This window comes from Chaetodon auriga, chromosome 11, assembly GCF_051107435.1.
Source record: "Chaetodon auriga isolate fChaAug3 chromosome 11, fChaAug3.hap1, whole genome shotgun sequence".
NCBI classification, from domain to species: domain Eukaryota; kingdom Metazoa; phylum Chordata; class Actinopteri; order Chaetodontiformes; family Chaetodontidae; genus Chaetodon; species Chaetodon auriga.
Genome location: NC_135084.1, coordinates 26,247,501 through 26,272,561, shown reverse-complemented (window position 1 = coordinate 26,272,561; position 25,061 = coordinate 26,247,501). Strand labels below are relative to the sequence as shown.

The following is a 25,061-nucleotide window of genomic DNA, read 5'->3' as shown; positions in this document are numbered from 1 at the left end:
ACAGTGTTTATTGTGAGGTTCGTGGAGGATGGATCTGTCTGTCAAAATGCTGCATACCACAGGCACAGTCACTGTCATCTGGAGTGTTTCTGGGAGGTCAAAGGTCACAGGAGGGTTCACAGGGCGGTCGCTTCTCCACCGTCACACATTTGTTCAGACAGTGTTATTCAAACACTGTCAGCGGTGAGGCTCCGTTACCTTCGCTGATGGATGAGATAGCAGGTTTTATTAGTTAGACTGTGTGTGCGTGTGTGTGTGTGTGTGTGTGTGTGCGCGTGCGTGCGTGCGTGCGTGCGTGCGTGCGTGCGTGCGTGCGTGCGTGCGTGCGTGCGTGCGTGCGTGTGCGTGAGTGTGTGTGTGTGTCGTCCTCTCATAAACACATGAGGATCTAGTGTGCCTGGGCCCACAGATCTGTGGAGCATCACCTGCTCCTCGATGACCTCCTACATCATAACAGTCGTCCGCTTAATGGACGAGAGACATCTTTCACCCCGTGACAAGAAAGGAACGAGCGACTGTTTGTTCTGTGCGCGTTAAGAAAAGGACGTTGACCTTCATCCGTCCAATCAGCTCCTTTTAAAGGATCGTTCCTCTTTATTAAAACACGGTTTTATTTGTGCAGTTCTGAATATCACTTTAACTGTAATAGTAAACCTGGACCTGCATCATTGCTAGAAGAGTTTGTCAGATCAACAACACTGTTGGAAAGTTACTTTCTGAATGTAATCTATTACACACGGTATTAAAAATCCCATAATCCTGACATTGTTGGAATGCACTGACGCAGCATCGTGGAGGAGATCTGAATGTGTTTCTTATAAAGTTCTCTACTCGAACCATCACTGCAGTTGTAGACTTTTAACTGCTCGCTTGCAGCTCCACGTTTTATAGTATCTGAGAATCAAAAGAGCAGTGAACTTTACAACATTTGGACACTAAATGTTTCTGTGGCAGCTGCATGATTAACACTGGACAGATGCAGGATAGCAGGGCTGCTGCAGGATTACAGCAATAACTGTTCTGAGCTGCTCCCTCATCAATGTCTTGTAGTTATAGATGTTTCCTCATCAGCCATAAGATCCTCTCCATTCTCACGCTCTTGGTTCATGTGGTTGTGCTGAATGATCACTTGAGGGGTCATATGTGGAGACTTCAGCCCTTAAAAGCATCATCTAAACACACTAATACACAAACACACATGCACACACATGCTCCCAGATCTGTCATTTTGAAGCTGTTAAGCTGGTCAGGGGGGTTCGAGAGAGTCTGATATGAGCCTCTTCATCACCTCCACGACCCACTGAGGGTTTGTGAAGCTCCCACCATCTGCAAGTCAGTCTCTCTATCCCTCCCTCGTTGTCTTCCTGCAGTCTGGTCTCCTGGAGGTTTTTTGAAATGAGCACAACATCTTAAAATGCAAATAACAAAGCGTAGAAGCCGAGGTGTGCATGAAAAGCATGAGAAAATATCCGTGGAAGGGCTGCAGAGAGCAGGCCGAGCCAGAAGAAGACGAGCAAAACCGCCGCTCAGTGAAATGCTGCAGTGGAGAGAGAGGATGCTCGTGTCAGGGTGGTGGGTGGCTGCACATCTGTCTGCAGCTCTGCCGACACGAGTTCAGCTCCAAGTCATGCAAAGAAGTTTTAATTGTTCCAGGATTTTCTCATTTCATTTATTTATGACTGAAAACTGTATTTAAATAGTTTTGTTTACAGAGCCTCGGCCAAAGTTTAGTTACACAAATCTCAAACTTAATTACGTAACGTTCAACATTAACATGTCGTTCAGTAGAAGACAACTGCTCCAGTTCTGCGACTGAAGATCAGCTGATTGTTCCGTCTGTTGTTCTGCATCATTTGGACATCAACAGAAAGCCTACGTCACAAGCTGGGACATGTTAATCGCAGTGAGGGCCAGATGCGTAGTTTCCCAAAGTGTGGCCCGTGGGCCAGTGGTGGCCCTCGGCAGCATGCGTGCATTCTACCTTAATCATCTATTTCCATTTCAGTACTTTAAATACTCTACATTTAGTACTGTACCCAGCTACTGCGTCAAAGTGCGTCCCCTAACGAACGTCTGTCAGGTGAGGAGCGACAACCTGCAGAAAGCTCCTGTTTCATGGCGGCTGGTGACGCCTCATGAGCATCAGGCTGTAGGTTCTGCTCTCAGTGCTTGTGCTGTTAGCTAAAATTGTGGATTTTGGTTGACAAGGTGGCAGTTTGATGTGGATGATTTTTAAAAAATGCAAAGAACAACAGTTTTTAGAGGCTGTGCAGTGCTGCTATAAACTGACTGACATTTAAGATTGTCAGAGGGCCTTCAACTCCAAATCTTTGAGAACGACCCACACACAGACCTTTGATAAAAAGATAAATGAACGTGTTTCTCAAGCTTTCGTGATCTGAAGGCTCCAGACAACACACGCTTATTTTTGACCTCACCAGAAGCGCCGCAGACTGCAGCTCACACCGTCTGTCCATGGCGTCGCTCACCGTCACACTTTCACAGCTTCCGCTTTGACTCGTGAAGAGGTGAAAATGTCCTTTTCAAGTCACTTTATCGTCGTTCATGTCAGCTCCACACCAGACAGCTCCTTGTCCAATCAATGACTGAGATGTACTGCAGTGCTGACAGAGTTTGACATACACAGTTTATCTGTGTGTGTGTGTGTGTGTGTGTGTGTGTGTGTGTGTGTGTGTGTGTGTGTGCACGTGTGCGTGTGTGTCTGAGCAACTCGATCAATTATTAATCGTTGCAGTAATGGGCCCAGAGCCTCTGGAATGGCTCCATGTGTCCCTGATTAATACAGCCACAGCACTCGATACAGTTCCTCTCATCAACGTAGGGATGCAGGAGAGAGACAGGCCGAGCGAAATGGAGAGAATCAGCTAAAGAAAAAGCAGAGAGACGGGGGAAAGTTCATAAGAAACAAAACTGGCAAGAGCAAGTCGCTGAGGAGCAGTTAGTAAGAGAGAGACAGGAAGACAAACAGAAGCAGAGCCTTACAGAGAGACAGGGAGCAGCAGCGTGAAAAAGAGTGAATTAAGATGCGGCAGAGGTGATGGCTCCATCGGTGCCTCTCCAGGCGTGTTTTCGGAAATGGAGTGGGCTCGACTGTGTTGAGTCCTACTTAATAGTCTCCAGTGCTGTTCTGAAGGTCCTGATTAGTGCACACCACGGAGATTGACTCTGGGTAAAGTGTGCGTTGATGAATACAAATCTGCGACGTGGCCTCGGCCTCAGCGGGATTTGTTGAGTGAGTGAATCTGGCGGGCAGGTAATCAGGCTGCTGCAGGTTTATCAGCGGACTCTCGGCTCACTGCGTGATGCATGCGAAGATGCTCACACATTACGTTTCCTTCCAGGGGAAACATGCTCAATCACTGCCGATGCAATGTGCCTTCCACTTAAACCATCCCTCAACAGTGGAGGAGGCTAACGACACCACTCCCAGGAGATTTAGCAAGCGTCCACATTTGGCCTCATGCGACAGCTCCAACGACCGTCCTTTACACGTGGCCTCGGCTGACTCTGAACGACGTCGCGCAGCCGGCAGCTCTAATGGTCCAGGTGCCATCAGTGATCTTGATAATGACCCGGCAGAGGTTAGAAACCTGGGACTCCCCACCACTTGAATGAGAGGCGAAACATCTTCAAGGATCCCCAGATTCAGCCCTCCTTGGATAGCCATGACCTGGATGACACGGATACATGAGATCTGCAGCTAAATCACTAATGAATATGTGTGTTTAATGCACAGTAACATTTATGCACGTGCACGCTAACACGTGCTCTGAGAGCCTGGATGTGCTTTATTGAACTAACTCAACCCTTAAAATATACATGTGTGGCTGCTGCAGCTGCTTAGCTGTAAGCACAAATCACATATGTCCCTTTGACCTGCAGAAAAAGCCCACGAAAGCTCTTTTCTCTCGTCCTCTGCTGTTCTGTGTTTCCATCTGTCTCTGTCCATCACTGTCCCGCTCTCCCTGTCCCTCTCTCCGTCTCTGTCACGCTGTCACTCTCTGTCTCAGTCTCGTTGTCACTGTCTCCAGTTGGAGGCTGAGGCTAATGCCTCAGTGTCAGCGGCTGTCTGCTGAAGTCGACGCCCGCTCACAGTAAACAGGGAGAGACATGAGGCAGATGTCTCCAGCCGTTCAGCCCAGGGACTCCTTGAAATGAAGCTGTTGCTGCTTTGGACCCTTGTCACTTGTCCTTGGTGGTGTCTGAGTTGTTCCACCAAAGGCTGATTTTTCCCTCCAACCCTCTCAGGTTGTTTTATTTAAAGAATTGTCAGATGCCCGATGAGTTAAAAAAAGGAAAACAGATTAGAAACAGTCAGTTGTGACACACAGAGCACCGGCAGGTTGGAAACCACCGACATGAAGGGATGCTGGTCCGTGCCGTTACAGCTCGATATCTCTGGGAATGTTAGCAGGCAGGTACGACTTCAAAAGCCAGATTTAGGACCGATTCCAAAGCAAGACTTCGGTCGATGCCTTGATTTAATCATTTATGGTGAATTCTGTCTTCTTTACATTTCTTAAAATGAAAATTGAGAATAATAACTCTTATTTCCACCTGTAAGTGTCTGAGCAGTGGATATCTGGAGTCTGATGCATTGAAGCCCTCCAGCTTTTCGTGCTCTGTCAGTATTAAGTATTGAGGTCCAGCACGCAGCTCGACTTATTGTCCAGCTTCATTCTTTCGGTAATTTGGCCTCAGGGTTTGAGCTTGTACCTGACAGAGTTTCATATGGAGAGTGTGAGGGTTAAGCTGTTTTCAAGGTCAGGTTGGAAAACCGTGAAACTGCTCTGAAGACTTTTTTCTCGGCTCTTCTCGTCATCCGGTGTCCTTGCCCGGGGTCCACTTCTTTGTTTCTGTCTCTTCTTCTAATCCTTTCTTTTAACTGAAGCCTATTCTTGTTGCATAGCTCAAACAATGATGAAGTGACCAACACAGTGAATGCTCTGGGTGTAATGAGTGAATGTGTGCTGTCTATTAGAGCAGATTAGTTCATGCAGCCCCTGAGGCTCATCCAGCCTGCAGCTAATGTCCTGTATTTATCTCCTGAACATGACCAGAGGCACGAGGGCGGCTCGCCTCTCTTCCTCCAGCACATCCTCTGTACTCAGACAACCCTCATCCTCATTTGTAATAAGTTTCTCCAAACAAAGAGCTAAATACAAACAAAGAATGAGCGTATTCAACAGTGCTCGAAGCTGCACATGAATGAGAAACCTCAAATAATTTTTTATTTGAAAGACCTACTTTTCAAGAAACTGTGTCTCTGCACCCATAATTAATGTGCTCTGCTTGTTTGGGCTGTAACAAACATCCACGGTGTTGCTTTTGTTTTGTTTTGGGTTTTTTTCATGCGATCTGCGTGGCATGGTTGGACACTTAACAGGACTTTTGGAAGAACACTTAACACACAAAATTCTGCATTATTCATTTCCTGGCACAGTTTTATCACTGCCTGTAAAGAAACTGAAACGAGCGATTGCCTTCAGTGAACGTCCTCATGAAAAATGCCACATTGCCCTTATATACTGGTTTTAGTGGCTCCTTAATTCAAAGTGTGATGTCTCATCATGTGGACATTCGCATGACTGCCGTAACGCGCAGGTTTCCAATAATGGCCATCAAAGCTGTGGAGCACTTTGATTCTGTTGTACTGTAATGGAGTAAGTAGTAAATAAAACCCACCCATTGTTTCAGCTGACAGCGCCTCAGGCAGGGAATCAGCCAGCAGTTACCGTCACATGATGCGATCTGCTATGTCGATCAATGGTATTGATCAGGTGAGGAATATGGGATTGATCCGGCAACGAGGGGACACTGAGTGAAACAGCTGTTGAATGTGATGAAAGTTCGCCTCGTGTAAACTGAAAACAGTGACTGCGATGTGTTCGCTGTCGACACACTCCCCTTTTAATAAAGCTCAATTAGAAGCGAGCCTTCGCCGCTAACGACGAGCCTGTGAGGCCGTGATTGGCTGCTGTGACTTCCAGTGATTCAATTGTCCGGGAAGGATCAGATAGGAATGTGTTTGGGTGATTTGTTTCTCATCATCTCACTACACAGAGCCGCCGACGCTCCGGTCGATCTGCACGCAGGATGATGGATGCTTTCATTCCTGAGATGTCGAGCGATATGGACGTGTGTGTGTGTGTGTGTGTGTGTGTGTGTGTGTGTGTGTGTGTGTGTGTGTGTGTTATTGTGTTTTATGCATTAGCAGATAAAACATCCCTCCCGTCCCATGTAACCTCTGCTGTAATGGTTCTGTAATGAATATCCATAAACCACAGGCAGGCATCTGGACTACAGTTAGCAACCGCACACACACACACACACACACACACTCACACACCTGTACGTTCGTGTCACTGTGCTCGGTCACACACACACACACATGCACCGTCATAAACACACAAAGCTGCACATGCAAATGTACATTCCAGTGTAAACACACACAAACACCCATTGATCCCTTTTCAATCACAGACACACACACTGGATTTAGATGACAAACACTGGATTTAGATGACAAACACTGGACTTAGATGACAAACACTGGATTTAGATGACAAACACTGGATTAAGCAAAGAGGATAACCAAACCTTTGCTAATGTGTACTGTAGCAGCTAAAGCTAGCTGCCACTCAAAGCATGGCCGACCCAGTCTGAGGCGTCTCGTGATGTTTTCGTGTCAGCTGTGGCTCTGGAGGTGAGGAGCAGCTCTAACCCTAACCCTAACCCCTGCTCAGGCCAGCGCACTGTGTGCTAGCGTGCACATGCATGTAGCCATTTAGCGTTAAGTAACCAAAAACCCTGTGCAGAAAGTTAACTTTTGGAGGTCAGGGAGGATAAGCAGGAAACTTACACAATGATGAGTCAACCAGCTGGGAACTTTAAATGAGAAGATAACAAAATGGGTTTAAAGGCAAAATAAAAATCACATCTCTAGACATCCTGCAGCAATTTAGAAAAGGCCAAATAACTGTATCAGCATGGTCTGAGTGAAGCAACACATCTTCACGGAGCCTTTCCTCTTCACTATCTGTCAATTTCACTCTCGCCTTGTTGTGATGGATAGAAAAAGCTCACAGATCCTGATTCACCCAGCAGGCTGCCTCACTGTGTAAAATAACTGCAGGCAGCGTGTTTTAGCCGCCGCGCTGAGGCCAAATGGATGGCCGAGGCGCTGGAGGCCACTGCTTATTTCCTTTGAGTGCTTTCTATTTGGTTTTATTTTATTGAAAGGTACAGGATGGAGCTGCTGAATGAAACATGGACAGTGAGAGAAACTGAGAGACTGGAAGTAAAACATGGAGGAAAAAAAGACACCAGTACGAGGTTTGATACCAGCTGGAAAACAGAAAATCTCTTTAGCAACACTCACAAACCTGAGTCAGACTGACAAAACAAACCCAGCTGTGGCTCTCTTTCTTTTTTTTGTTTTATTTGGGGTGGAGCTTTTTGGAGACGGCCTCCGCGGTCGATGTAATTAGACTGTGTCTGAGCACACTGACCCGTTGTTCTCATGTTGCCAAATAATGAGCATGCAGGGGAAGTCATTGGTCAGTAAATGAGCCTGGGGTCGCCTGTCAAGTCATTAAGTAATCATTAACTAATCTCATTTAATCATGACCTCATCACCCCCCCCCCAACCCCTTAGAGCCATGCACCCGCCAGAGCCATCACTGTGCTGTGGAGGGATTGTTTTACGACGTTACAGGCGCAGACAATCAAAGTCCGTGTTCAGTCTCAGAAACACGAGCTCCGTCTGCTGCTGCCGTGTCAAACATATAGCTTCATATATATCAAACATATAGCTTCATATATATCAAACATAAAGCTTCATATATATCAAACATAAAGCTTCGTATAGATCAAACATAAAGCTTCATATATATCAAACATATAGCTTCATAAAGCTTCATATATATCAAACATAAAGCTTCATATAGATCAAACATAAAGCTTCATATATATCAAACATATAGCTTCATATAGATCAAACATATAGCTTCATATATATATCAAACATAAAGCTTCATATATATCAAACATAAAGCTTCATATAGATCAAACATAAAGCTTCGTATAGATCAAACATATAGCTTCGTATAGATCAAACATAAAGCTTCGTATAGATCAAACATAAAACTTCATATAGATCAAACATAAAACTTCATATAGATCAAACATAAAACTTCATATAGATCAAACATAAAGCTTCAGGGCCACAGTCTGTTTATTAACTTCTTAACCAAGTGATCAATCAAAGTATCCCTCACCAGAGCCCAAAGGATCAGATAACGATGAAGACAGCACAGAAAGATGAAAGTCACGTAGCATTAATACAAAACAGAGCTGACAGCCACATTAAGAAAACTTCTAAAAACAATACGTACAATATGTTAAATAATACAAACGTGAAGAGGATGTTTTCAGTTTCTGTCGACGGTTCAAAGCGTCTGAACATCTAAACAGATGTTTAATTTACAATTATTAAAAAAACACTCTTGCAAGAAAACACCAGAATCTGTTTTTCTCTCCTCGACTGCAGTCATCAGGCGTTTATTAAAATAATCATGGACTCATTTTGTGTACTTGACAAACCACTTGGAGCTCTGTTTGTTGAAGCTCCTGCGGTGTATAACTGCAGAGTGTTAACCATAAGTGATGTTTACCGCCACACGTGACGCTGGCGTGTTCACAGTGACTGTAAACCAGCGGCCGTCTGAAGGGGATGAAAAGCTTTCAAGCGTCGTAAACACTGCGGCGTGCTCTGTGGATCGACCAGCAGACGTATTAATGAGTGTGAGTGTTCGTAGAAGAACGAATGAAAACAGGTGAAATGTGTCGTGAACTCTGTGTTGAAATCAAAGATGTTAAAAGATGAAGATGATGCTGATAATCCCGGTAAATAAAAGGAATATTTCTCATTTATCTGAAGATGAGTTTGATCTTTTGAAGAAGCCTCTGAATCTCTGACCTGAGATTCACGGTGAGAGAAAGAAAGTGGCTCTTCGTCTCTCGTCTTCCTCTCCTTGTTTCCTCTTTTACAGTCACATTGTTCTCTCTCTGCTTCGGTCCTTCCTCTCTCTCTCCCTCTCTGTGCTTTCTTTCTCTTCCTCGTCTCCTCTCATGCCATCTGCCTTTGTTAGCAGTCTGGACGCTGCCTGCAGCGCTCACTTCTCTTTCTTTTTGCCTTATAAGGCGGCTCTCGTGCACTCTCTATCTTGCTATCCACCCCACCCTCCCACACACACCTCGACCCCTCCCACCGTGTTTTCCGCTTTCAACCTGCCAGCAGAAGTAGAGGAGTCCTCATCCATCTTCGAGCCAGACTTTGACACGCCTGGATGTTAAATTAAAAACATATAGTCCAAAAAGAAGTGGGTCGTATGCACCTAAAGTGTCCAAGACACAGCTTAGAAAATGAGCATCATCCATCAAAAGCCTCCCGCATCTCCGCAGAAGCCAAAGAGAAAAAGCAGAGTCTGACATCGAGCATCTCCACAGCCAGCTGAGGGGGCTGGGGGGGCTGGGGGGGCTCGGGAGGGTTGTTTATCTCTCACAACATAAAGCTGCATGTGTACACGCCAGACGAGACCCCCAAAAACAGTCAAGAGACGCAGACGAAGACGTCTCAGCACTGCTGCTGTGTTCAGGCCGCGTCTGTCTTTCCGTCCATCGAAGACTCTCCAACACGTCCAGAGCAAGTCTGTGTGAAAGACAGCGTTTGCATTTGGCCCGTTCATTAGTCAAAGCAGACGTGGTCGATGGACTCGGTATCTATGTGAGACGTCTCTGCGAGCAGTACTTGTACACGCTTGTACCTCAAAGCAGCTTCATTACCAGCTCGTTGACGTGATTTGGATTTCTGTCAGATTCTGCAGCTGTTTCCTCTCACTCAGGCTTTATTCTGTGGTCGAGCGACATGATGATGCACATCACATGATATTTGTTTGCCTTCTGAGACTTCGTGGTGCCTTTTATTCCAAAGTGTCTCTATGAGGCGAGTGGTTCCCGGCCTTTTGGCTTGAAATGACTCGTGTCTGCTGGGAACAGCTCTGCGTCGTCGGAGGGTCAAGCCAAAGTGTTTTTTCTTCTTATATTTGAATATCTTTGACAACCCTGAACAGATTCAATTATCCAGCAATTCAGCCTCTTCCTGGTTGTACGCCCACCACTCTGCTGCCAGCTTCAGACGAGTGTGAACATGAAACCCAACATTACTTTCCAGAGGGACCAGCTTATTGAGTACATATGCTGCTGTTCAGCAGCGCAGTGCTTCAAACCATCACGCCCAGTGTGCCTGAGGCGAGCTCAGTCTTTTACTGGTGGAAACGAATCAGCTGCGTACTTGTCATTCTCACTTCTGTCTAGCTCCTCCAAATACTCTGAAGTACTCTTAATTGTTGATTGTGTTTCGTGGTGAGCTCTTGCAGGGCTTCCTCACTCTCATATCCATTTACCATGGATGCCATCATCAGCTTCCCGCCTTGTGTGTTTATGGTTGTTAGCTTATTATAATAAGTACAAATATGTAAAATCCTCAGAAACAGATCCTTAAATGATTACGTATTTCCCCTTCAGGTAAAGATGGTTCTGTCAGGCTGGAAGATTAAGAAGAGTTTGCCGTTACTTGTCAGATTTGACTGCTGGTTCACCCGTTGATCTATTCATTCACTCCACAGCGACGGTCTCTGCTTCCTCTGTCTCTGCTGCCGGAGTGCTGCAGCGGCCGACTGCGCTGCCGTCCTTCAGTATCGATCTGAGCGTCCTGGGCTGCCAGATTGCTTTCAGCAGCCATCGCCTCCTCCTGTCATGAAGGAAAAGCTGCACAGATTTCACCCTGTTTTAGTGGTCAGAACGAAGAGGGATCTCTGATGGCGGCGGGGCCGGCGTGTCGTCGCCGTCAGGCTCAGAGTGCGTGGTCTGGATTGATGGGGAATGATGTTTTTATTGATAAGTGGAAAAATAAACCTTCCTCTCTTTCTCTGTCTTTTCTCACTTTCTCTGGGCAACTTAAGTGCTGACAGAGTCAACAGTCTGCTGTTTATTGGGAGCTATGTGCCCGTTCTGCCTCTCCTATTGGCGTCTTTTTCCTCCCGCTATCTCCTTCTCTTTCTCCGTCTCTCACATACACACCTGAAAGGGCACCAGCAGGACTAATTATGGACCAACAATAACTCCCCCCCAGCACCGCTCCGCTCCCAGCTGCGTAACAAATTCATTGGCACATCGCTGCCACTATTGTAAATCAAGCTGACAGACTCGGAGGTGAGCTGCTGAATACAATTATGCACCATGTGCTTGTGCCGCAACTTGTACTCACACAGGAGTAAACAGGCTATCCAGTTGTTAGATGTCCACATCCATCTCCACAGTGGACTGTTTGATGTTCAGAGGGGGACCACAGGTGGGGGACGGTAACGGCAGAAGGGCTGGGAGATATTGGAGGCTGGGGAGCGGGGACAGGCGATTTGAGCTGGGGACCACTGGCGGGAGATGGCGTAGACAGAATGGCTGGATATATTAAACAGAAGGAAATGTGTACTGAGGGTATTGTCCAGATATGAGGGTGGCAGCTGGGGTGAGATGACGCATGAGCTTTGAAGTGCTGAGAGCTGACAGCAAGATAGAGTTTGGATCCAGGGTGTTGAGGATGAAAGTGCGTAGTGTTTGTTGTATGACTTTAAAGTTAGCGTCAGTCGTCTCATCGGCAGCAGCGCTCACAGTCGAGGTAAAAGCAGACGTAGGAGACGGGAATGAAAAGCAGCATCATGTAGTGTCACTGTGAATGTAACTGATGCAGCTTCAGGGACAAAACTTCTCTCACCGTCAGAGAGCCCTCTTCTCTGCACAGCTGCAGGAGGCTCGGTGCTGGTGGTGCTGCCAGGCGAACGATGTATTTGGTCCCAGGCAACCCGGAAAGACGGCAAGCTCTGATTGGTCATGGTCCAACGTGTCACCTGCAGCGTCACATTTGTGTTTCACCGTCATCACTGCGATCTTACAATAACCAAGACAGTGTTTCTGGAGATAGACGCTGCTGTTAAAAAGTACTGCAGTAGAAGTGATATTTTTTCATTGCACTTGTTGGCACTGAAGCGTTACAGTGATAGAATGTACTGCAGTTTGGATGCAGTCGAGACCTGAAGAGGAGAAATGTTGTCTAGAAGTCGTCTACCCTTCGACCCTGACGGCTGCAGTCAGATCCCGTCTGCTCGGGACGAGTGACAGAGGCTGGGGGACATGATTGACAGCTGGCAGATGAAAAACAACACAACAATCACAAGCAACTTGTCAAAGTGCTGTGGACACAGATAAGGCTCCTGAGGGCCACATGCTTGCTTTAGAAAATCAGGCATTATTTCGTGGTCTATTCAGCGAGGGTCAGCACTCTGCATCGTTTGCATTAAATAGAATCTGTGACACTTCACTGATTCATGATTGATTATATGTTGGAGCGCAGGTTTAACGACGTGTCTGCCTCCAGGACGCTGAAGCAGGTCTGGTGCTCAGCTGTCCTGTCATTCAAGCCAGTTTTATTTTTGAGTGTGTCATCTGCGTCGGTCGGATCTGTCTGGATCCTCCAAACCCGATCCATAAATTATTGCCCATTTGTCATTCAGGTTAAGATGCTGCTGTCATGCTGGGGGGGTAAAAACGGCGTGCTGACTGCTGGTCATCCCGATCTGTCCATTCAGACTCCACAGTGACGGTCTCTGCTGCACCAGCTGACGTCCTTCAGCATCTCTCTGAATTTTATTCATTGTCCTCCTTGAGACTGAAGGGGCTCTGATTGGAGAACACAGGCTGAAGAGCAGTGATGATGTGAATGACACCAGGAGGATGTCGAGCGTAAAGCAGAAAACGACTGATGGCAGTGCTGTGAATCCTGGTGAGAAACATGTTACAGATCCAACAGTCACTGCGTGTTTACAGCACACCTGTTGGCAGGTAAAGCAACAGGTTTTCCTTCCTTTTTCCTGCGGTGATGGTGCTGAGCGAGACACACCTGCACATTCGACATGTGACGCGAGAGCGTGCTCGTCTCAGTGCAGCTCCTTCAGCGTCAGTCCACTTTGAGCATGCTAACCTGTTTTCAGCTTTAACTCCGGAGTCTTTCTGGTGACATAAAAATGTCCAAATCGAAGAAAAAATGTGACTCATAATTGAATGGATTTCCTCTTTTGTGGCTCATGCTATTGTTTGGATGGTATCTTGAGAGACTTTAGTTCCATAGGTGAAAAGAGGTGACTCATGGTCACAGACCTGAGGACAGAGGACCTGGTGAGGAGTTTACATGGTGTGCGGGGACTTGGCCCAGGACGGCCAGGCAGCAGTGTGGGGGCGGTGTACTGTACAATGCTGTACTGGAATGTGTTTGTGGAGATTATTAAAGAGCCATATATTTCTGCTGCAGCCCCTCAGGGCCTGCTCTTACCGGCTGATCTCCACACTGGCAGACGGGTAATGAAACAGGCCTCGCTGGAGATTCATCACAGTGGAGAGCCATTTCTCTCCCTCTCCTCCTCCCACTCTTCTCTCTCCTTTTTCTTTCTCTGTTTTTTTCTTTTTTTCTGTCTCAGTTTTGGTCTGTTGAATGTGAACCTCTGGTTCAAACACAGCATACATGAACCACATCTTGTCAGACTTCTGTCCTGACATCGTGACTCTCTGTTTGGTCTTTGCTGTCAGTTTCTGCTCCTCTGACACAACCGCACAGATTTAATGGGAGTCTGATACCGTCTGGTTTGTTCTGAACGCAGAGACTCTCCCACTAGCAAGTGAGCTAACTAGTTAAAGACCAAGCAAGCTGAGTCGTTCAGTCCTCTAAGCTCATCTCGGAGGATGTCAGCGGAGCCTCCGATGTCTCAAACTACTCATAATCAACCACATGTTGCAGGTGTTGAATGAGTGGCTTGGTAGCGGGTTAGCTGATAGCGGATTAGCTTGTTAGTGGGAGGGTTGACTCACGATTTAGATTTGATTGACAGCTGAGTAAGTTCAGTTGGCCCCGACATGCTTTAGGGTTTGTCAAATGTGGATGATGACATGTCCATCAGACGGACATTAGCAGGTTTTCTGAGGACAGCACTTAAAAAATATGAGGTGCATTTAGCTTTATAGCACTCAGTTTGAAAGCTGGGGCAGATTCAGATTAGGGGAATCACAGGAGAGAAGCTCAGGCTTGGGGGGGGGGGGGGGGGGGACATCTACCTCCAGAGGTGTTGAAGGTGACCCCCCAGCTGTGAGAAGCATACAGCTAATGGCTTGTTGATATGAAAAGGTGGACCGGAGGGGTTCAAAAGGGAATAAGTTTGGGATGGGGCAACATAAAGCTGAGAGCAGGGAAACTTTTTTTGCCAACACACAGGATTTGCCCAAGGGTTGTATTTCCTCTCCTCCATCAGTTCCAGCACTCATAATCCCAGGTTTGAGGACGAGCAATTTGGACTAAAAGTGAAATTTCAGGCAAGAAAATAAGTTTCATGTATGAAATTGGAAGAGCTGATGAGGTACCAAAAGCATGTTATGAATTCAGGTGAGCACCTCTGTCGAGACCTGGCTGGAAATTTTAGTGAAACAGGACGGATGGAACGAGCTGAAGGGATTTGTGGGTGGAGGGAGAAGTATAACGCTGCTATGGGACGTGATTTCAGGAGACTGAAAAAAGTGGCTAATGGGGGAGACAGAAGTAATTGTCTTTGGCAGATTCTTATTGGACTGTGTGCCAATAAAGCTCAATAAATTCAATGGAATTGGAGAGAGAACGTTGGCCGAGACGGCAAGAGGTGATGGAAGAGGAAGAGATATAGATGGACGAGTGGAAAGGAAAGAGGAAGAGAGACAGAAACCGTTGCACTACAGGGATCAATTACCAGGAAGTGTGAGTTATGGTATTTGCTGCACCGAGTGCCATGTGGCTTTATTGCACTGGGACAGTGTTTGGAGAAAGAGGGGGATTATTAACCACAGAAAGAGAGAGAAAGTGAGGGAAGGAAAGCTGACAGAGAGTCAGAAAAGCATCGAAAGGAGGAGTGAGGTGGAGAGTTTGGAAAGAAAAGAGAGAGGACTGGAAAAATAAGTAAACCTTGAGGCTCTCTCCTCGCTCCTCCACTCCCTCCATTTCTGCTTGTCTTGCACTTTCAAGCGTGGAGCCCATTAAAGTGGATGACAGTGTAACTCACCACTGATAATCAACAGAGAGAGAGCAGGCAGAGACCCCAGGCCTCGTTTATTATGTTAGATTTTTCTATTGAATCTGACTGCGCTGTAATGTCTCAACGTGGGAAGGAGGTGCAAGGAAAGTCCTTTACACGATGAATGATCGACACGTGTGGACGAGGACGGGACAAATGTGCTTTACAGTTTATTAAAGAAAAGGAAAGAAAAGTTCATGTTTTCAAATCAAGACCTGTTACAAATAACAGACCTAAATAATGCATACGGTCAATGTACAGCAGACTTATGTGGATTTGACACAGAAATACGAGTCATGTTAAGCTTTTGGGTTACAGATTAATTCATGATATATGATGACAACAACCGTAGAATATAGTGGGAAAAAGTCAGAAACTGCCAGGTTAGACATGACAATAACATCATGATTATTGGATTATGATGGATTCTCTCTTTCAGCAGCCCAAAACCCTAAAATATTTCATTTAATTGCTTGTAAAACTGTTAACGTGGAGCCTTTTCTCCCCCTGTGCATGCAGTGTGTCCTCCGCTGTCCCCTCCCTCTCTATCTGATGTTTAGTTCCCTCTGGCTGTCAGCATGTGTCTTCTGTAATCCTGCAGCCACCAGGACAAATCCCTCCACATTCATTGTACTTAGCAAACAAAGAGGCAGTGAATTATAGTAAGTCAGCCAGTGGCACGGCATGCAGCCGCCGACTGTTTCCACCGCTGCAGAGCTGTGAGCAGTGGAAACAAACACACCTGTCAAGTGCTCCCAGCCCCCACTGACCCCCAGTTGGCTGGATGAAGTGCAGTAATGTGTTCTGCCAGGCTGGAGCAGGAAAGACAATGGCACCCTGCTGGGACAGTGGTGTGACATTATATTTAAAATAGCTATAACGAGGAGAGGACAACGGCGCGGTCACATTGTGAAAAGAGGTTTTATCAGGACCGGCACATGTTTTCCTTTCAGACGTGAAGTGTTTAATATTTTCTTTATTGGTTGTTTCTTTGCAAGCACTTCATCCAAAAGCAAGATATCTGGAAAAAGTAAAAGCAAGATATCTGGAAAAAGTAGAGGCCATATGTGGCATTGCACTTGGTTTGGATGTTCATGGTCCCCAGAGTGTGGCCCCCAGCGACCCCTGTGCCCTCCTGACCTTTCCTTCAGTACATCCATCAGCTCTGCTTTCTGCTTTGGTCCACCCTGAAAACCAGTACTTCAGACTTTCAGACATTTCTTCTTGATCTTCATGTTCCCGATGTTTCCTCGATTATCTTTCATCTTCACCATCTCAACCAAATCCAAACGGTAAGAAAAATGATCATTTGACTCTTCAGAATTTTAGGAGGCAAAGAGAATCAACAAGAGAAAAGACGATAACCCCGAGCGAAGGTTCAGCTCAGACGGTGACTCTGTGAACGCCGACACTCGTGAGAGCTGTGAGTCGAACAGGAAGGCCGCTGAAGGCCATTACATTACTCCACTCCAAAGAAACAATAAAGGACAGATGGCAGAGGGGAGGGAAGACACAGGAAGAACCAAGAGAGACGGGAGCCACAAGAGAGAAGTTCAGAGATGGATAATGATGATGGAGAAAGAGGAAAGGAGGTAATGATTGGAAGACATCCAGAAGGCGTGGACAGAGACATGAAAGAGGAGCAGAGGAGGACAGAGGGACGTCCAGAGGAGCCAGACCAGGAGAGGGACTCAACGCGTGATGTTGGGGGGTCCAGAGGTGGGTGGGTGAGGTCAGGCTTCAACCCTGCGGCGTCCCATAGTAATTGAAATTAGTCGGGAGGGGGGGGGGCAGCGGGACTGGAGGAAACAGGCGACATGATAATCAATTTGAAGCTGGATCGGAAACATGAGCCACTGGGGGGGCCTCGTTCCTCCTACCAGGCCTCCAGATGGCCCCGGCCCCAACGCTGTGTGGGCCCTGTCAGAGCATGCAGTGTGTGTGTGTGTGTGTGTGTGTGTGTGTGTGTGTGTGTGTGTGTGTGTGTGTGTGTGTGTGTGTGTTTGAGAGACAATACCATCTGCCAGGAGTGCAAGGGGAGTTCAGCAGATGTATTTGCTGACACTGGGGGCACAGTAGGGTATAGGCAATATACTGTGTGTGTGTGTGTGTGTGTGTGTGTGTGTGTGTGTGTGTGTGTGTTGGGACTCCCACCATAATGTTGGTGGAGAAGAGAAATGGCTTCAGAGGTTTTATGAATAAAGGTGGTTAAATATCCATCTTTAAAAAAACATCCCTGGACTTTTTTTCTCAGGACAAAACACACTCTCTCACACACACACACACACACACACACACACTCACACACACTGACAAGTTGTGAAGACGCTAACGTGTCCTCTGGGTGGGAGCTAACGTTGTGCGTTATTATGTAGAGACGTTGGTATTTACTGTGTCGCCCTGTTGAACCCTCTGAGGAGTTTATCTCCAGAATGTCAGATATACAGGTAGAACAGGTAGAACAGGTAGAACAGGTATACCACCACTCATGGTGACACATTGTCAGGGTCAGGTGAGCTCAGTGTTTTGCGGGGAAGTGTTTGGGGATGATGACATAATTTTCCACGACTTGGAACTTTCAAATGTCGTCAACAAACAACTAAACAAGATTTGACAGATGTAAAACAAAGACTGTTCCAGCAGCTGCGTGACCGATTTCTCAGATACATTCAAAAGCCGATTGGAGGGACTAGTATGGGAGAAATGTGATGTTTTCAGACCGGGCGGCGTGTTTTTACAGGCTGAAGCTTATCCAGTCAGGTGGAGGGAGCGTTCGTGTTGTTGTGTGAGCGGAGGAGACTGTCAGTCACCTGCTGTACAGCTTTGCTGATGTGGTTTGTGGAGCTGCTGCCGGCTCAGATGGGAGCGTGTAGATCAGAGCAGAAGAGCGCAGAGGCCAAGTGCTCAATTAGCCTCACAAACAGCGAGTCCAGAAATCATTAAGGTCCTCTTTAAGATGAAAACATGGTCACATCACAGAAAGAAGAAGCTCCTCAGGCACTCGGACGGAGGAGGGACACAAAGTACAGGAATAATGGTTTAAAATGCCGACCAGCGTCGACCTCAAAGGTGCTTCAAAACTCTTGATATGTACTAATCCTACAACACAAGCTCAGGCGGTGGCTCGCTGCCTTTAAGTCTTCCTCCTTTCCCTTTGCCTTCATCCTTTCTTTACTCTCCTTCCTTCAGTAATGTTGGCTCTGTAACGTAGCTGCTCCGTCATTTTGACCAGATCGCTCTCAGAAGAGACTCAGAAGACGCAGAGCTTCTGTCTGTCTGCTAACAGGTTTATGGTGAGCTTCCAGAGCTTCGCGATCCAAGGGGCCAACGCAGAACACTATTGATCAAGCCCTTTCAAATGAGGCAAATGATGGTGAGAGAGCCAAACATGAACACACAAAAACACAAAGCTCAGTCAGCTGCCCAGGGGACGACTGCAGGGCGAGGAGATGAGTCAGTCGATCTGTGGCAGCTGAGAGAACGAGCGAAACGTCTAAAAGTTCACGTCTCTGCACGCTGATCCGAAGAGAAGAGACAGACGGAGGAAGGAGGAAATAGGAGGTGGATACGAGGGCTGGGAAATGGGAGAGATGCAGCAGGAGTGGAGGCGTCTGAGAGGTTTGAAGTGATGGAGCAGTGAGAAAAGTTTTGGAGGGAAGCTCGGCTGCCAGCTGGTGAAGGAAAAGACAGGTAGACGAGTTAGGACATGAACAGTGCGTCTGTGCTAAGCTTCTCCTGTGATGTCATTTTGAAATGAACTCCAGGAAAAATAAATATTCATTATTTGTTTCTCTTTACACGCCGTGCCACACTGTCTGCTGTGGTGAAGCACTCCTCTTCCTCACTCGACTCTCACTCAGTTATCTATGAAGCATCTGCAGACACGTTATTCATGAGTGATGCTCATTTATGAGGGTTCAAGGTTGAGATACCTGATGAAGGTCATTAAGGCCAGCCAGGTGTGTAAGGATACAGTTTCTCAATTTGTTTTATTTCCTCACATTTGAATTTACAACTTAACACCAGGTACTGTGATCCTTGGTGATCCCATCAACATCAAGCCTCTGTCCTTCTCCAGACCAGTCAGTGCTACACGCTGCAGTCTCTGCCTACATTCAGAGCTGCTGTGTGAAGAAATATTTAGAATAAGTACGAATGAAGCAAGTGCAAAAACTGTAAATGAGTACGCAGACTGTTTAACAAGTGGCTTAATTAGACATGCAGGCTTCCATCCCCGAAATCACAATGCAGAGAGCGTTCTGAGCCGAAGCAGTGCAGAGCGTAGCACTAGCTTTACAACCAAACATCCAAGAACAAGAGTCCATCTGCGTCTTAAACCCACGAAAAAGCAGGCCGAAGAGGCAGCGTGTGACCGGGTCAGCTCCAGAAAGATGATGCAGATAAATCTGAAAGATATTTGTACTTGAACATAATTGACACCATATGTTGTTGTTTGTGAATGCAGTATTGGAGCGTAGCTGCATTAGAGGCAGAGGGAGCCCTCTCCGTTCAATGCACACTGCAGACGTGTGTGTATTGTTTCGCCAAATAAGCCTGCAAGCAGACAAAGGCGGGACAAACAAAGAGGAGAGCGGGGTTAAGAGGAGGGAGCGGGGCAGCTGGAGGGAAAAGGTGAAAGTCAGGTGAAACAGGTAACAAAGGGAAGTAAATGGATGCTTTGGCTGTGAGTGGCTCTCCTCAGAGGCTGCACTCATCCTCAGAGCCTCCTCCAACACAACATCAGCCTCCTCCAACACAACATCAGCCTCCTCCAACACAACATCAGCCTCCTCCAACACATCAGCCTCCTCCAACACAACATCAGCCTCCTCCAACACATCAGCCTCCTCCTGTCAGCAATTAAAACGTCACTGGACCATCCGCTCGTACCCCCATTATGTTTCCCTGTCCCCTTTAATCTCCCCCTTCTTTTCTCTCCTCCCCCTCCTTGATGTGATGAATCTTATTAACACCATTTGCCATCACAACACACACACAAACATACACACACACACACACACTATCAGCAAGTCACTTTGTTGACATGCTCCTGCTGTTCTCCTCCGCCGCCTCCTCTGCCCCCCACCACCACCACTTATGCACGTTTGTCACGCCAGTCTTCCCCCGTTTTAATTGGTGCTCATTAGAGAGGAAAAAAATGCTGTTTTTGCTTCATTTTCACCAAAAAAAAAAATAGTAAGAGGGGGAGAAGTGTGTGAAAATGTTAATTGATAGTGGAACGAGGACAACGCTGGCAATTAGTGCAAGCTGACAGCTGACCAGGAGATTCTGATGACTACAGAGACTCTTCACACACACACACACACACACACACACACACACACACACACACACACACACACACACACACACAGATACATGTTAGCTGTCTGCTGTTTGATTCAGGCCAAACAGGAAGTGAGACAAAGTTTAGCCGACGTGTTTTTCCTGCTCGCGTTTTTCACGTCACAGATACGCTTTGATTTTAATCTCTGCACTTCACTGAGAGGAGGAGCCATAGTGATGGCCTACATTTCCCATCATGCCTCATGGAGTGAAAGTTTAAAGTGCTGTTATATATTCCAAAGTGTTACTTTGTAACATTAGTGTTCATACCGCAGAGTTTGTGATGTGTGTGTTCATGGTGGTTTATTAAAGGCGTGACATCATTTCCTGCTGACTTCCCCTTGCTAACGTTTGTTGTGTCATTAGCATCATAATCTTGATGACATCTGCTCATTTCACACCCTTTGATCTCTTTCTTCTTCTTGTCTCCTTTCCTCGTCTCCAGGCGAGCCCGCAGTGGCCAGAGAGAATAACTGTCTGAACGCCGCCAAGGCCTGCAACCTGAACGACACGTGCAAGAAGTACCGCTCGGCCTACATCAGCCCCTGCACCAGCCGCGTCTCCACGGCCGAAGTCTGCAACAAGAGGAAGTGCCACAAGGCCCTGCGGCAGTTCTTTGACAAGGCAAGGCGCTTCTGACACGGCTTATCAAACCAGCAGAGAAAAGCAGTGGAAAGCAGACACACTGGAGGTTTTCCAAACGACTGATGTCTGATAAAAGCTGAACGTCCACCACAAAGGACGCGCTTCAAAAAGAAGAATGATTTTGAAGTGGATAACTTAGCTGGATTGTCACAATCGCAATAAATAATCATGCAGCCTTTTTGTTCAGGGTTTGCTTTTCCAGCGCCGAGCTTTGACATCGATTCAGTCAACAAACACAAAAGATGTTTTTGCCGTCTGTAAAAACGATGTGAGACGTTGTAATTACAGCCCAGGTCCATGATGTCCCTTTGGAGTAAGTTAACGGGACCAAAACAATATGAATAGAGGGAGAGCTGCTGTGTGCAGTGTTCTGTGCATTACGTTCTTAATCGTGTTGTGATGTATAATTTTGTCTTCAGAGGACTCTGTGTGGACGGCCTGAAGCGTCTTCTTTATGATGGAGATAAAACTATGATGACAGTCTTCTTTTGTAGCTCGACTGCTGTTACAGCCGTCTGCTGTTGAAGCTTCATGACCAGTAAAAACAATCATTCCATCAGCGTTTCATTTGATTTTTAACATGTTCGTCTTCACAAACACTGAAAAGGTGTTTTTCAGCATGTTAAAGACCAGCAGTTGGTCAACTTTGTCCAAAAACCAAAATGTGCTTTTAATGTTTTTCACTTCATTTCAGTTGTTCAGTGAAAAGTCCAGTCTGTCTCTGTCCTGATCAAGTCAGCTGAAATCTGGCTGAATGTCTGAGGATGTCTGCATTCTCTTCAAAAGTCCAACATTTGTCCCCGTCATATTTGGACAACCGTCCGTTGTCACACCTGCCAGCTTGTCCCATTTCAGTCCCAACTTGTCCAAACATGTATTTACTTCCAGCTGTTGTCCCTTTCATTGAGTGCATGGCTGCCAGCTCCTCCATCAGTTTAAAGTCTGTAGTTGTCCCACGTAAGAAGAGCAGGAGCTGGACAGCCTCACGGACATCAGCTCTCATCCAAAGCCAGGGACAAAGAGTCCAAGCTGACCGCTCTGTCCTTCAGCTGAAGCTCCAGGTGTCCCTCGATGTCCTCAACCCTCCTCGTTACAGGACGTCGGGAGAGGCGCTCGTTCTCAAATGCGGGCTAGTTAGCGATCTAGTTAACGCTACCGGTAACCGGTAACGGTCTCAGTAAAATTAAGTTCAGTACATCAGTTAGCTAGGGTTAGCTAACTAGTTAATTAGCTACCGCGAGCGAACGAATCCAGTCTTCTTATCTAGTCTAACTGATGTTATCTAGCCTCTAACGCTACTGGTTACCGGTCGAGGTAACGGTCTACGAATGGCAGGATCAGTTAACTGATGTTTTCTACCGGTTACCGGTCAAACGGGAGGAAACGGTCACCGTCAGGTCGCTGTGAAGTGACATCTCGTACATGTAGTGTTGTGATTGCTGTTGGAGTGAAGTAAGAGTTGTTGTTGTTGTTGTTGTTGTTGTTGCCTCACAGGTTCCTCCGAAGCACAGTTACGGCATGTTGTTCTGCTCGTGCCCGCTCAGCGACCAGACCGCGTGTTCTGAACGCAGGCGTCAGACCATCGTCCCCGTCTGCTCCTACGAAGAAAAACAGAAACCCAACTGTCTGGAGCTGCAGGCCTCCTGCAAGACCAACTACATCTGCAGGTACGAAGCAGCCACCATTCTGCCGTGTTTTCAGGAACAATCGTTCAGATGTAACGAGGTGACTGGACCGAGGATGAGGACGCCATAAGTTATGATTGACACCTTAACCCGCAGGCCTATAAGAAACCAGCATTACGGCTTCTACACTGACTAGTAAAGGAACATTTTATGACATTCACTTCCAGGATTGGTTCATCCTAGTTAGCATAATGTCCAGTGTGCGCTCTGGGCAGCGATGTGATGTGTGTGTCTTATTAAAACTGATTTTCAGACCAACTCCAGCCAAAAAGGTCCTGTGGTAAAAATGTTCTTGGGTCATCTTTTGCCTCAGCGTACTCTGTCAATAATTTGTGGCATTGTGCTAATTCTACTGTTTGCTCTTTGAGGAGATGATGGAGCAAAAATCCTGCCTCAGAGGAATGAAGTGAAGCCATTCAGATGGAAACATAGCCTGCAGTGAAACACATCTGCTGCCTTTGGTCACTTAAGAGGACGCTCACGTGGAGATTTACTCTAACCTGAACCTCACCTGAAAGCTGATCTTTACCATAAACCAAGTCATAACCCGTAAGGTTAAGTGTTTACCTCGTGGGGATTCAGCGAGTCCTCACAATGTGATTAACAAGACTCGACCAGCACACGTGCCCCGTGGACACGCTTTACATGCTATAGTCTCTGTAGAAGAGCGGGAATAAATGATCTGCCTTCACGCCTCCAGTGACACACACACACACACGCACACACACGGAAAAGAGTATCTCAGTGACGGACATGTGACATCATCCTCATTGGTGTGTGTGTGTGCTGCAGTCTTGTGGCTCTCTGGGATTAAATGGAAGCATTAGGCCTCATGAAGAAGCTCCATTTGGGCCGTGGCCTCAGGCCTCCCTCCCCCTGTCCTCACCCTTTGTCTGCACTTAACAGCGTGACAGCAGTAACTTCATGCTCGTTCCTGTCCCTCCGTCCGTCTCTGTCTTTTTTCCTTCTCTCCTTTTTCGCTCTCTTTCTGTCAGACATGCGCTCAGGGCTGAACAACAGGTTCCTCCCAGTCCATTTGTCAGTTAGCACAGATAGATTAAAGCCATGCGTTTCCACGAGCTCCCTCACCGCATGTCAGGTGTGGTCTGCTCGCTGCTCTCAAACCAGACTGCTGTGATTAGATAGATCACGCTGTGACAGTGTGTGTGTGTGTGTGTGTGTGTGTGTGTGTGTGTGTGTGTGTGTGTGTGTGTGTGTGTGTGTGTGTGTGTGTGTGTGTGTGTGTGTGTGTGTGAGGAGGTTTAACCCCTTAGAGAAGACACAGTCACTGTAAACAAAGCAGACTTGTAAAACGTGATGTACGTGGGATGAAATACCTTTGTTCAGCCTCACAGATATAAGATATATCAGTGAGATCTTGTAGTGTGTTTAACTTTCATGGATCATAACACAGAATTAATCTGCAGACGCTCCAGTTTAAGACGAGACCACTCTTTTCTATGGATTTCAGTTTGACTCGATGAGCTTTGTCTTTGGCCTGAACAGTTGCTGGGAGCACCTTTTGCTCTTTTGTAGCACATTTCAGAAACTGGCTAACGGAAAGGAGTGAAGCATAAGGTCCCAACCAGAAAAAAAAAAAATCACTTTTCCATAAAGTATTTGAGTCCAGACGTGACGTCAGAAGGTTTTGCTTTGTGTCGACGTGGTCGTATATCACACTCAATCCAACTTCAGGTGGTGAATTCTTTGGGAGTCCAAACTCTGTTTCAATTTCACATACCAGTGCACCTGTGGCCAAAGAGTAAACAAACATTTATGAAGGCAGTAAATGAAACAGAGCAGACTTGGTGGAGGATTGCCATTAGCCTCATTCATTCCAGGATATAAACCAGCCGCAGCATACGTAAGAGGGTCATCGTACTCCACTGAAGGCGGCCATTAAGAAGGCTAATTACATAGAGAGAGATGACTTCCAGCGCTCGCTCATCGGGGCCGGGCTTTCTGCTGCACATTCCAGTCACATTGGCCATCTGACTGTCTCATATAAAATCTAAGCTGTAATCATGTTTGGCTCTGAAGTGTGTTTCCGTGTGTGTGCTGCAGGTCACGACTGGCTGACTTCTTTGTCAACTGCCAGCCGGAGCCTCGCTCGCTGTCAGGCTGTCTGAAGGAGAACTACGCTGACTGCCTCCTCTCCTAC

The 25,061-nt window shown here is 46.7% G+C and overlaps 1 protein-coding gene across 1 annotated transcript in view; it reads left to right on the top strand.

Moving 5' to 3' along the window:
- gfra1a (gdnf family receptor alpha 1a) overlaps positions 1-25,061 on the top strand; it is an 84,327-nt gene that overhangs the window by 38,558 nt on the left and 20,708 nt on the right. Inside the window, exons 4-6 of the mRNA XM_076743656.1 lie at positions 21,016-21,194; positions 22,710-22,882; positions 24,965-25,061. The exon at positions 24,965-25,061 is cut by the window's right edge and continues 13 nt beyond it. Of these exons, the coding sequence (XP_076599771.1) occupies positions 21,016-21,194; positions 22,710-22,882; positions 24,965-25,061 (449 nt within the window). The remainder of the gene's footprint in view (positions 1-21,015; positions 21,195-22,709; positions 22,883-24,964) is intronic.